Source organism: Peromyscus maniculatus, chromosome 19 (genome assembly GCF_049852395.1).
Source record: "Peromyscus maniculatus bairdii isolate BWxNUB_F1_BW_parent chromosome 19, HU_Pman_BW_mat_3.1, whole genome shotgun sequence".
Classification (NCBI taxonomy): domain Eukaryota; kingdom Metazoa; phylum Chordata; class Mammalia; order Rodentia; family Cricetidae; genus Peromyscus; species Peromyscus maniculatus.
The window spans coordinates 3,887,914-3,900,665 of record NC_134870.1 but is presented as its reverse complement, the minus strand read 5'-3'; the positions used below and the strand labels follow the sequence as shown (position 1 = coordinate 3,900,665).

Genomic DNA, 12,752 nt, shown 5'->3' with positions numbered 1-12,752 from the left:
TCTCTCTCTCTCTTCCTCTCTCTCTCCCCCCCTCTCTCTGATTCTTAGCCTATGGAAAGTTTTAAGAGTAATTAAATGAATACTTGTGTGCCTTTTGTCTTTCACTTATATTACACATACAAACATCTTGCCTGTATCTAGTTTATCTTTTAAAATATTATTTGATGCTACTGAATTGATTTTTTTTTTTGTCCAACCTTTTGAAAGTAATTGGCATACTGAATGACATTATTTCCTCCAAACATATCAGTATGGCTCAAGAACAGGGTGTCTTCTTACATAATCACAATGAAACCCCCATCATATCTTTGGGCATTGGTTGCAGAATCTTAAAATCCTGGGCCTGTGGATTCTAAAATACATGGGTACTCAAGTGCCTTTTATAAAATGGTTGGTTTGTGTGTTTGTGTGTTGTGTGTTGTGTGTGTGAGTGGAACTTACAGGTAGCCTCCCATATGCCTTCAAATTGTGCACAAATTATTTAATATGAGCTGTTTATACAAGTCCATCTTAGATATATGATTTTTTAAATTTTATTTTATGTGTATTAGTGTTTTTGCCTTCATGTATGTCCATGTGAGGGTTCCATATCCACTGGAACTGAGTTATAGACGGGTGTGAGCTGCCATGCAGGTGCTGGGAATTGAACCCTGGTTCTCTGGAGGAGCAGCCAGTGCTCTTAACTGCTGAGTTGTCTTTCCAGTCCCCAGATATATGATTTCTAAACTTCCCTCCCATGGAGGTTGTTTTTTCACTTTTGAAAAAGTTTTGTTTGTGTGGACCTGTTGTTGATTGATTGATGAGGAACCATTAATTTGGTTTTTCCCCTTTGTTCTTGTGTTTCTGGTGTTCTTAGCCTAAAGTCACAACAATGTTCTGTTCAAGAGGTCTGGCTTATTTATACGCCTGTGCTCCATTCTGAGTTAAAGTTTCATATGCTGTGGGCCAGGGAGACCTGTTCCTGTGTAAGTTCCAGTTGTCCCAGCACCTTTGTGAAGAAGATTCCTGTCTTCACTGGACAGTATTGATACCCTTGTGAAAATCCATTCAATAGCCTCTGGAGTACTTGTAATGCCTCATCCAGCTTATGTTGTATAAACAGTTGGGTTGTGTTTCTCAGAAAATAATGGCAAGGAATACAGTGTTCAGAACAGATTCTTTGTATTTTATTTCATTTTCAATCTGTGGTTTGTTAAATCCAGAGTAGTTCACCTATGCGTGTCAAAGGCTGACTAATGATCAACATCAGAAAAATTTAGCACTAGTAGAGATAAATTGAGTGGCTGGAGAGATAGATGACTCAGCAGCTCAGAGCACTTGTTTTTCTTATAGAAGACCCAGGTTCATTTCCCAGCATCCACATGGTATAGGCATGATGCGTAGATACACACATTGACAAAACACTCATGCATATAAAAAGAAATAAATAAATCCAATATACAGACTGAACATCCCCAATCTGAATTAGAATGGCTCCAAGTTCTAAAACTTTTGAATATCATAATGCCTAAAAAGTTAAGGGTATTTGAACTTTTTTTTTATTAAGAATTTTTTAATTTATTTTACATACCAACCGTAGACTCCCCTCTCTTCCCTCCCCCCACTCTCCCACCAGCCTTTATCCCACAACTCACCCCCCTTTTCCTCCTTTGAAAAGGTAAGGCCTCCTCCCATGGGGAATCAGCAGAGCTTGCTACATTCAGCTGAGGCTGGTCTAAGTCCCTCCCCCGGCATCAAGGGTGAGCAAGGTGTCCCAGCAGAGGTAATGGGTTCCAAAAAGCCAGCTCCTTGTGCACCAGGGACAGATCCTGATCCCCTTAAGCAGATCAAGCTGCTGTCTTGATTATGCAGAGGGTCTAGTGCGTTTGAGCATTTCTAACTTTGGGTTAGGGACACTTTGCCAGTGAAGTTTGCAAATACTCCAAAACCTCAAAAAAAACAAAACAAAACTATGAAACTTTAAACTCTGAAAGGTTAAACACTTTTAATCCCATGAATTATGGAAAAGGAATACTGAGCCTTTTATAATATAATATACATTTCATATACAAATTTTATCAGTTGTCCATGTGACATCTATCCAATCTGGATCTAATCCATAATTCCATGTTGTATCTGTCATGTCTCTCCAGTCCCTTTTATCTGAGACAACACACCAGCTTTTTTTTTTAATATAGTATTGACCTTCTTGAAGAGGAGGGCAGCTTCGACTGAGGAGAGGGATTGTCTCAAGTTTGAGGCCTGACTTGTCTAGACTGAGTTCCAGGCCAGCTAGAGCTGCATGGTGAGACTTGTATGTCACAAAGTATGTGTGTATATTGGGGAGAGTTTGTTGGAAAGACAGTTGTGGATTTTTTAATTGAATGTCCCTCAGTTTGAGATTTTCCTTCCAGGTGATTAGATACAGTACATGCCTGGGGGCAGGAATACTAAGTAGGTGAGGTTGTCTCCTGTGTTCCTGCATATTAGGAAACACATGAATTGATCTGTGCCACTATTGAGGCAGCTGACATTGACTAACTCGGATACTGTGACCTGCTGAGAAAAAGTAGCTTTTTTTCCCTTTGTAACTAGTAAGTAGACTGTGGAAGGGGTAACATAAACATCTTATTTACCCTTAAACTTCTAGTCATGGATACAATGTTCATTAGTAACATTTGTCCCCATCATTCATGTCTGTGGTGACTGCAAAGTAGAGACTTCATGAAATTCCTTTCCCAGGTGCTGTTTGTACAATATTGTGTTATTATGTAACCTTCTCCGGGAAGCAGCTAAGTGTCTTCAGGATGAAGAAAGACTTAAAATGCAGGTGGGGGCCAATGATGCCAGTGGCTGGGAGGTAGATCCAGGTGCCCTGTGACTTCCAGGCCAGCCTCAGCTACCTAGTGTGATTAAGGCCAGTCTGGGCTGCATGAGACCTTGTGTCCAAGGTCAAAAGGAACATTCCGTGAGGAAAACATTCAGAAAAATGGACGTCATTGCCATTCAGCTCTCTCTTCCCACGACTGAAACATCTATCTGAACAGCACACTGGAAGAACAATCTAGGGGCCTCTACCCCAGCCGAGGCCTTTGTTTGCTTTGTCTGAGCCAGTGGTCTTCTTTGTCTGCCATGATAAACACAGGGCAGGAAATGCCCAGGAGCATGTTTGAATCCTTGACTGTTTCCCCTCATTTGTGAGCCTAGAAATTGTAGAAATGAATATTAGTTTATTCCGTTTTTTCATTTTTAAAGTTGGAATATGGTTATGGGCCATTCGATTGTTGTTAGGCAGATGCACTTTATGCCAGACACTCATAAATGCTCTGGATAATTAAGAATGCAGATGACTATCCTGCTTCCAGAATGAGGAAGAAATATGTCACAGCCAAGGGTAATGCTATACATGATAGTGGTGTGCACAGGACTAAAGGGAATACCACTGCTCTCCGAATGCTCACAACTCAATGAGAGGAAAGAGTGAACAGAGCAATTCCAGCAATAGAGGAAGCCACTGAGAGCCTGTGTGGACAGAGAGAAATAGAAACAGACAGACAGACAGACAGACAGACAGGTAGGTGATGGGCAGACAGACAGATAGATGATAGATAGTGCATGGGAATAAAGATATGAGCATAGAAGATGATAGGTAGTAACTGTAGTCAGTTATTAGTTCTAGACATTCCTATGTAGTGTATGTGTTTGTTTTAATGTACACAGTAGTGACTAGCCCTTAACAAATGTTCCTTTCTCCAGTTACCTGGCTCCTCATTGTCTTCTCTGCCCAGGGGAAGAGTAGACTAGAAGGTCTTCCTTAGCCAGGAGGACTGTTAGGGAATGACTCTTATGGCCTTTGTAGTACATGTTAAGCTGGATCACTAAGTATTTGTGGGAACTTGCTTCTTTGTTGTTATTTTGAAACAAGGTCTCATACAGTCTAAGGTGGCCTTAAACTTGCTATGTAGCAGAGAGTAACTTTGAAATCCTGATCCTTTTGCTGTGTCCCAAGTGTTGGGGTTACAGGAGTATACCACAATACTTGGCTAAAAAGAACACTTACAGGCCCTTGTTTTACAGTGCTAAGGATTTCACCCAGGACTTTGTACTTTGTAGGCAGGTTCTTTACCACTGAGCTAAACTTTCAGCCTGAAGCAGCAGCAGCGGTCACCACCTCCTTCTCCTTCCCAACAGAACAAGTCCAGGCAAAAGAGAGCTTGTTGATACAGTCCACTCTTTCATCACATTGCCAGCTGCTCTTCTGCACATAGGATGCCAGAACTAACCGTAGAGACCGCAGCGGCCTTGACAATCCCAGCCCTCCACTCTGTGGCCTTCCTTACCTCTCCATACCTGCTTTGTTCTCTGTCTGTCTGTCTGTCTATGTATTTATGTATGTATGTATCTGTCTGTCTGTCTGTCTATGTATCTATCTATGTATCTATGTATCTATCTATCTGCTTATTTACTTACTGTTTTTAGAGACAAGGTTTCTCTGTGTAGCCTTGGCTGGCCTGGAACTCAGAGATCTGCCTGTCCCTGCCTCCCAAATGCTGGGACTGAAGGCCTATGACTCTACCACCTAGCTTCTGCTTTGTAATTCATAAGATAACCCCTGCCTTAGTGGTTACAGAGGAGTGCTTGACACTTGGTATTATAGTATTTGTTAAATACAAATACAGCTTACGGGTTTTTTTTAATAGGAGTATGTAAGTAATTTAGTCTTATAAAATAAACAGGTATTTGATGTATGTATCTTACTACCAATTGCTATTTCTTATTACTACTTTCCCCTGTATAACATTTCTAGAAGTTACAAACCCCATTTATTTTCTTTCCCAGACAGATAACAGTAGTATTTTGATCATCAAAAGTTCACCATCAAAAGTTGTTTTATGCTAAGTGTTATAAATAAGTAAATCCATGATGTCCTTTGAATTGAAATTGTGATTTCACCCCAAAATGAAGAAAATGGAGCTTACTGGAAATGAAAAACAGAAGAACTTCCAAATCTAACTGCATTTGAATTTCAATTTAAAACATATGTATTTTTCTACACTGTGATCAACTTACTCTTTATTCATCTTTGTTACGTATTTTTATTTATGGATTTGAGTGTGTATCTTTGTAAATTTATGCCGTGTGTGTGGTGGGTACCTGCAGGAGCCAGCAGAGGGTGTCAGAGCCCCTGGAGATGGAGTTAGAGGTGGTTGTGAGCTGCCTAATGTGAGTCCTGGGAACCTGTAGTCAGACTTTCCTTTGGGCCTCCAGCTCACTCCCAAATGAGACGGAGACTTCTTACTAATTATGAAAGCTTGGCCTATAGCTTAGGCTTGTTCCTAACTAGCTCTTGTAATGTAAATTAACCCATTTCCATTAATCTACATCCCGCTCCATGCCTTGTGGATGTTGACCTCTCCTCCTGCATGTCCTGCTTCTTCAGAGTCTCACTGGCAACCTTTATGCACCTCAGTTATCTTCTCTTCTTTTCTCTCCCTGGAAGTCCCACCTATATGTCCTGCCTAGCTATTGGTCATTCAGCTTTTTATTGCACCAATCACAGCAATACACCTTCACACAGTATACAAATGTCCCACAACAGGAACCCAACTCAGGTCCTCTGCAAGAGCAGCCAGTGCTCTTAACTGCTGAGCCGTCTCTCCAGCCCCCCTTTATAATGTAATGAGTTTCCCAATAAGATTGTACTAGCTCTAGAGTAAGACATTTTTTTTTTCTCTTGCAGCTGTGGAAAGGACTCAACAAAGAAAGCTTGAAGAATTGCTTTTAGGAGCAGCAAGAGAAGGCAGGACAGCTGAAGTGTCAGCTCTGGTAACATTTTCATATGGTAGTGCTTTCTCCTTAAATTTTAAGTTCATAATTTAGTGGCTGTGGGAGGAAATCTCTTATCTTCACACTAGAATAGAAGTGTCACACACACACACACACACACACACACACACACACACACACACACACTCACTCGCCTAGCAACTCAGCCAGGGAATAATTTAGGAGCTTTACATGCTGATGGATCTCTGAATTCTGATTTATTTTCTTTTCTCCAATCAAAAATCTGATGATTAAGAACCCAGTTTCTCATAGCAAATAGTTAAGGTAAAGAAAATTAAATTTTTTTTTTCAGATTAAGCCCATTTAAAATTGAAAAAAAAATTACAGGTTCTGTCAAGGAACAAGTTTTTCTCATTCTGATGAACAATAAATTCCGAAAGAACATTGTCCTTCTAGAAGAGTTGTATACCTAAAAGGGACAGTTTTGGATCAAGCTCAGAGCAAGCTGCCAGTTCTGCCTGCTTTCCCCGTCTTCCTAGGAGACCTACTTTTCCCCTCTCCATTTGCTGCATGGTCTCATTAAATATGAAACTCTAAATTTGTTCTGAATTCAAGACTGAAGCATTGCCATTTGCTTTAAAGTTATTTCAGCTCCCTTGAAAACACTTCTTTGGGTTCTAAGTATAGTACCTGCAACATTTTAAACATTTTGTGAAATGGAGACTATCTAGAGCTTGCTGAAGCAGCGAGGTGGGACGACAGATTCAGCAGAAAGAACCTTGACATTTATGCTTCTAACATCTCGGGTTTGACTCCGCCTGGGGACTGTGGGCAGGTGCAGGATTTATAGTTTTGCTGTTACAAGTATGAAATGCAGGGCTGTTGACAGCAAGCATGTTAGTGAGATCTTTTTTTATTTCTTTCCAGACAGTGTAGTCCTGGCTATTCTGAAACTCACTCTGTAAACCAGGCTGGCCTCAAACTCAGAAATCTGCCTACCTCTACCTCCATGTACTGGGATTAAAGGCATGTGCCACCACTGTGAAATCTCTTTTTTTTTTTTTTTTTTTTTTTCTGAGACAGGGTTTCTCTGTGTAGTTTTGGTGCCTGTCCTGGAATTCACTCTGTAGACCAGGCTGGCCTCAAACTCACAGTGATCCTCCTGGCTCTGCCTCCCGAGTGCTGGGATTAAAGGTGTGCACTACCGCCGCCCGGCTCACTATGAAATTTTAATGTGAGGGGTAGGTGCCCTGCTGTCATGTGTGGTGTTAGGACACAGGCCTCAGAAATCATGGCTCCTGAGGACATGCATAGCCAGCTGAGGTGTGAGCCAAAGGGATACAGTCTGCCTGCCTGTGAGCTCTGCCGTCCTGAGGGCTCTGCCTGAGCCTTCTTTCTCTGGCATATAATGACATTGTGCTCCTTTGTTAGCTCAGCAGGCCCAGTCCTCCTGACGTGAACTGTGTGGATCAGTTAGGAAACACCCCCCTGCACTGTGCAGCTTACCGGGCCCATAAACAGTGTGCCTTAAAACTCCTGAGGAGTGGAGCTGACCCCAACCTGAAGAACAAAAATGGTGAGCATGCTGAGGAGACCCATCCTCGGTCATTTTGATTGACTCTATAAAATGAATCAGTGCTATTTAAAATTCTTCTGTTTGGGATCCAGCCTTTGTTAGATTGGATGGTCTCATTTTTAAATAAGGACATTCACAAATGTAAAAGTGACATTTATTTTTTTTCCTTTAAGACTTAGCTAGTAATGCACTCTCTACTCCATATGAGCCCATTGTTGACCAGGATTATCCTCCCATCAGGGAAATGATAGGTAGAATTGATGGTTTTTGTTTGTAGCAGATACATTCCATATGGTTGCCACCAACACTGAATTAGAGAAGTTTGAACCACTCTTTTTGGAGAACCCAGGATTAGATTATCATGAACCACTTGTCATAGCATTTTCTTTTTTCTTTTTTTTTTTTTTTTTTTTTTTTGGTTTTTTGAGACAGGGTTTCTCTGTGTAGCTTTGCGCCTTTCCTGGAACTCGCTTTGTAGACCAGGCTGGCCTCGAACTCACAGAGATCCGCCTGCCTCTGCCTCCCGAGTGCTGGGATTAAAGGCATGCGCTACCACCGCCTGGCTTGTCATGGCATTTTCATCAGTGATCAATATACAGCCTTGTTTTATGAGTGCTACTGTTTAAGATGGCCTTATGTAATGTAATATGTGTTGCTGATCCATTAACACCTAGGGCATGGCCAACAGCACCTCAGCCTGTGTGCATCATCTCTAACTCAAGTTCTCTCTTCAAGGCACATCATAATCTTGCACTTAGGAACACAGCCCAGCATTTCAGCATGATTTTTGGGGCCATTTTATATGAGAAAGTCACAAGCAAAACACACTAAGACATGACACTAAATAGACTGTGGTCGGGACCCGTGGCCGTTGCCTGGACTAAAGGAGGAAGCCAAGTCACCTTGCTCTACTTCAACTTGTAAAACAAGCTGCCTAAGCTAGTGTTGGGGGGTTCAGGGTTTTCACTATTTTGGAAATATCTGTGAATATCCAAAAAGTTGCCTCAAATAATTGACCTTGGGGTTTATACATCCTTTTTAGCAGTCTGTGGATTTGAAGCTGCTAGGGGGATAGCCTTCTTTTGAATGCTTTTTATGCATTTGTGCTTTGCTTCTGGGCATTCAGTTCTGACCTTGATGCTGCTGTGCATGCACAGTTGACAGAACATTGGAAGGTCTCTAGGTTCCTGGTAACAGTACTGGTGGGACTAAACTGAAATTTCCTTCTGTGCAAAATAATTTGAAGAGAGATGACATTTTTCTTGAATTTTCCCATCAGAGAACAAAGATATTTTATTTTGTTTTGATAACACACAGTGTTTTTGAAATCACTGGTTATAAGTTCCTGTAGGTGGGGAGCCTGCTCAATTAGTTCTGAATGTGCGTTATTGAATTCTTCTGTGTGCCTGACCCTGTAGACATTGAGTCCAGAGATGAGGCTCTGAGATTTCATCTACTTGGCAGCAGCTCAGAATTTATTTTTGGCATTGGGGCAGAATTCTATGAAAGAAATCATATTATCATCTCTCCCTCTGCTGGAAGCGTAGTTTCTCAAAAATGCCCTGAAAATAGGATGAAAATAACAAAATTGGTAGACCGTTATCTTTCTAGGTGCTGTGTAGAAAACTGACCTGATGACTGATTTCTCAGGGAACGTTTCGAAAGGGTTTTCCTCCTCACTGAAGAAGAGGATGCCAACAGGCACTGCTGGACACATCAGTCCTTAAATCGGCCTTGGGACGAAGTCAAGCCCATTGTCTTTTGTCTAGGTCAAAAGCAATGGCCACTCTCCTTTCGTCCCTTCCCACCCCCTGGATTATCTTGAAGGCATTCCAGAGAGCCATTCCATCCCGCTCGTGCCCTTGATAAACATTTTGATATATTAATAAGAGATAAAAAGCTCCTTAAACAACCATGTCATAGGTGTACAATTCTCAACACATTAAAGATGATTTATTTATGCCCTTTAAATTAGAATTGTATGGTGTATAGAATTGTATGGCATGTGAATTTCTATATTGGTAGAGCTATTAAAAACCTGGAGCACAATGATAGGATCAGCCAGTTAATGTTGTAATTTCTCACAGTCATGAAGTAACACTGTGACAGAATGTAAGTGTCAGTCAAGCCCTGTCTGTCACTCCTGGTCTTGAGACCCTGCAGAGGCTTCCATATGTCTGGAAACCACAGCTTACTCTCCGCGCCTTGCAGACATCTGGCTGTGTGTGAGCTCTTCCCATGTCTGTTCCCATGTCTCTTGTCCTCCGCCTTGGTCCTCCCTCGGGGCCTTCGAGTCAGCTGTTCCCTGTGTCTTCACAAGATCCTTCTCAGGCTAACCAGCCTTGCCTCAGAGAGCTTATCCCGGAACACTGTCTCACCTTCTACCTGGAGTCTGTCAAATCTGTCATAATTATATTAGCATACCATGGCATATTACCTGTTATGTCTTTTTTATTCTGAATTTATTGCTATCTTCTGTGTTGTTCATTGCTAAATCACCAGTGCCTTAAAATAGTGATTGGCACATAACAGAATTTCATGAGAAGAAATAGAAACAAATATGGCCAATATATATTAGGTGTTTGGTATTTTTAGAAGAATTAAACAGTTAACCAGATGGCAACAAGTTAATATAAAGCTTAAACAAATTGACTATGAGATAGCAAGTTTGTATTGCTTTAAACTGGTAAGCTTGTTGTAATTTGTTATTCAGTCAGAAAACGAATACAGTCATTTAACGCCAGAAAACCTGGGTGGTCACAGAAGCAGTACATAGTATTCTGAGGAGAATCAAGTTTTCTGACTTAAAAGGAGGCCTTAAAAAAATGAGAGGGTGACTTCTGGTAGGTGCTTTTATTTTTATTTTATTTTTGTTAGTGGGGAGGAGTTTTTGGAAGTACAAAGGAATATTGTATGGTGCAATTATAATGAATTTTTTTGTGTGTGTAGTTGACATAGTGGCTTTTTTCCCCTTGTATTTTACACAGATCAGAAACCTCTTGACCTTGCCCATGGTGCTGAAATGAAGCATATTCTTGTTGGTAATAAGGTGTGTATTGGTGAACTAAATTCAATCAGTAAGTTTTAGGGAAAGACATTGAACGAATGCATACATTCTGTAGATGCATCTTTAATGAAACGTGTTTCCAGCAGGTCCTCTACAAAGCACTGAAACGATATGAAGGTCCTCTCTGGAAGGTAGGATGGGATGCTCTAAGTAGGAAGCTGGAGGATTCTTAATGCTTTTTCAGTGATTTCAGACATACAGCATGTCCCTGGCTGACCATGGTCTGTGTCTTAGTTAGGGTGTACTATTGCTGTGAAGAGACCCCATGACCGTGGCAACTCTTAGAAAGAAAACCTTTGGTTGTGGTGGCTGGAGTACAGTGTCAGAGGTTCAGTCAGTTATGGTCATGGTGGGGAGCGTGAGGGCATGCAGACAGACATCAACTGAGTCACACTGTGTGGTATCCTAAGTGTAGGAAGCTTCAAAGCCTCCCCCACGGTGACGCACTTCCTCCAACAAAGCCACACCTCCTAACAGTGCCACTCCCTGTGAGATTGTGGGATGATAGGGTCCAATTACATTCAGACTACCACAGTCTGATTTATGAGTTTCTGACTTTTTAGTGCCATTAAAAGGCCGTGCATTTGGTGGCAAGCATGCTCTGATTGGTAATTTTGATCTTTCCTTGGCCTGGTAGTGTACTGTGTTACTGGGCAGAGGTGATAAGCTGCAGTTCCCAGTGAGCCATGTGGCCATGAGAGCAGCAACCAAGTCTGCACAGTATGTGTCTCCATCACGATGTGCTGTACGGTTTTAAGGCCCCAAAGTGGTGTGCATTGCCAGGCATGTGCAGGCTCAGAAAGCTCTGCACTCTGAGCTAGACACTTGCATTATAGTATTTTCAAGTCATGATGGGTTAGCTGGGCTATTCCCATCATGTTGAGGAGGATCTCTGTAGATGACCAAGACCTTGTATGGTAAGCCACTTTTATACTCTTGCATTTCAAGAGGCTTCCTTTTATTGCATCAACACTTTCTTTAGGCTGATGGTCTGTACTTTAAAGTGAGTAAGTTTACTAGGGAGGAAGGAGTAGAGGAAAATTTTCGTTCTCACTAAGTCATAATTACAATATTGTTTTTGTTATAAATATCAAATTATGGAGGACTTCACAGAAAATTAGTTCTGAATTCTCCTAGGAAGGCCATCTCCTGGTTGTAAACATTTCTGTGTGTCTTAGAACTTAGTTGTTCAGCCATGGTAGCCTTACACTACGTTTGAGTCTGTAAGCAGTCCCTGTGTATGAAATTGTTGAATGTAGCTGTATTATACAAAATGAATGTAGGTTAAGTCTCTTCTGCAGACATTCATTCACAACTTTGAGGAAATTGTATTCAAAGCCCAGACATAGCCCTGACCAGAACTGTCAGAGCCGTGAATTATGACCTTTCCCAGGTGGCATTTGTGTGTCACCTGTGGTGAGGGGTGTGTTCTCATCATTGCATTTAGTATCTCAGCTCAGTTTCATTACTGTTTATTGTTCTGTCTTGTCTGGGTGAAAGACTCACATACGTCTATTTGAGCTTAATTTTTTTTGTCACTTACGCATTTGAATCCAGATGCATCAACATGGGAAATCTTTGTCATTTTCCTGTAGAGTTCAAGATTTTTTGGCTGGAAGTTATTCTGGGTAGTGTTAGAACATGGAGTCCTTTCCTGGTATAGGAAACAGTAAGTATAATTCTTATATTTAATACATTTCAGAATATAAACTTTAAAATACTAAAAATTCTCACTTAGCTCTTTTGCTTGGTCTTAATTTAATTTTTGTTTTGAAGGCCTGATGCAGTCCGGAATACTCACCGCCAGGGATGCAAACACCTGACTCAAGCGGTGTGCACGGTAAGATGAGACGTGTGTTTTGTACAGACTGTGAAGTCCATGCCACAGTAGATTGTCCAATCATTGCAGACTCTGGTGATTCCATGGGATGGATGTACATGTGTTTTTACACTTAAGAGTAAGCAAAGTTCAAGTATCTGTTTGCACACACACACACACACACACACACACACACACATACACTCACACACTCACTCATCCTGTTTATTTCCACTGTGGCACTGGAAACAGGTGATCCAAAGCATCTAGACAGAGTGGTCAACATTGGAGGTACATGTGTGTCTTTTTCATGGGTAAATCTGGAAGATGGAAGTTTCTCTGGGGCTGCAATAAAATTTAAAGCCTGTGTCAAAGTGAGGACTCTTAAGTTCTTTGTACTCCCTAACAATTTTATTTTTACTGTCCAGGAGACTGAGATATCTCTATTTACTGATTGGGCTGACCTGGAGCCCAGCCTTACTGAAGTCCAGTAGGGTTGTCCCAGTAACATGGCACCTATCTGC

The 12,752-nt window shown here is 41.3% G+C and overlaps 1 protein-coding gene across 7 annotated transcripts in view; it reads left to right on the top strand.

Annotated features, from left to right (window-relative positions):
• Nucleotides 1-12,752, top strand: part of Osbpl1a (oxysterol binding protein like 1A) — a 183,997-nt gene that overhangs the window by 32,305 nt on the left and 138,940 nt on the right. For 3 of the 7 annotated variants that reach the window (XM_076554750.1, XM_076554747.1, XM_076554749.1), the window contains 6 exons: nucleotides 5,720-5,805; nucleotides 7,198-7,342; nucleotides 10,330-10,391; nucleotides 10,496-10,540; nucleotides 12,005-12,078; nucleotides 12,186-12,249. In XM_076554750.1, coding sequence (XP_076410865.1) covers nucleotides 5,720-5,805; nucleotides 7,198-7,342; nucleotides 10,330-10,391; nucleotides 10,496-10,540; nucleotides 12,005-12,078; nucleotides 12,186-12,249 — 476 coding nt within the window. Of the gene's footprint in view, nucleotides 1-5,719; nucleotides 5,822-7,197; nucleotides 7,343-10,329; nucleotides 10,392-10,492; nucleotides 10,541-12,004; nucleotides 12,079-12,185; nucleotides 12,250-12,752 lie in introns of those variants that run through there. The other 4 variants (XM_076554746.1, XM_076554751.1, XM_076554748.1 and 1 more) reach the window with 2 other exon arrangements.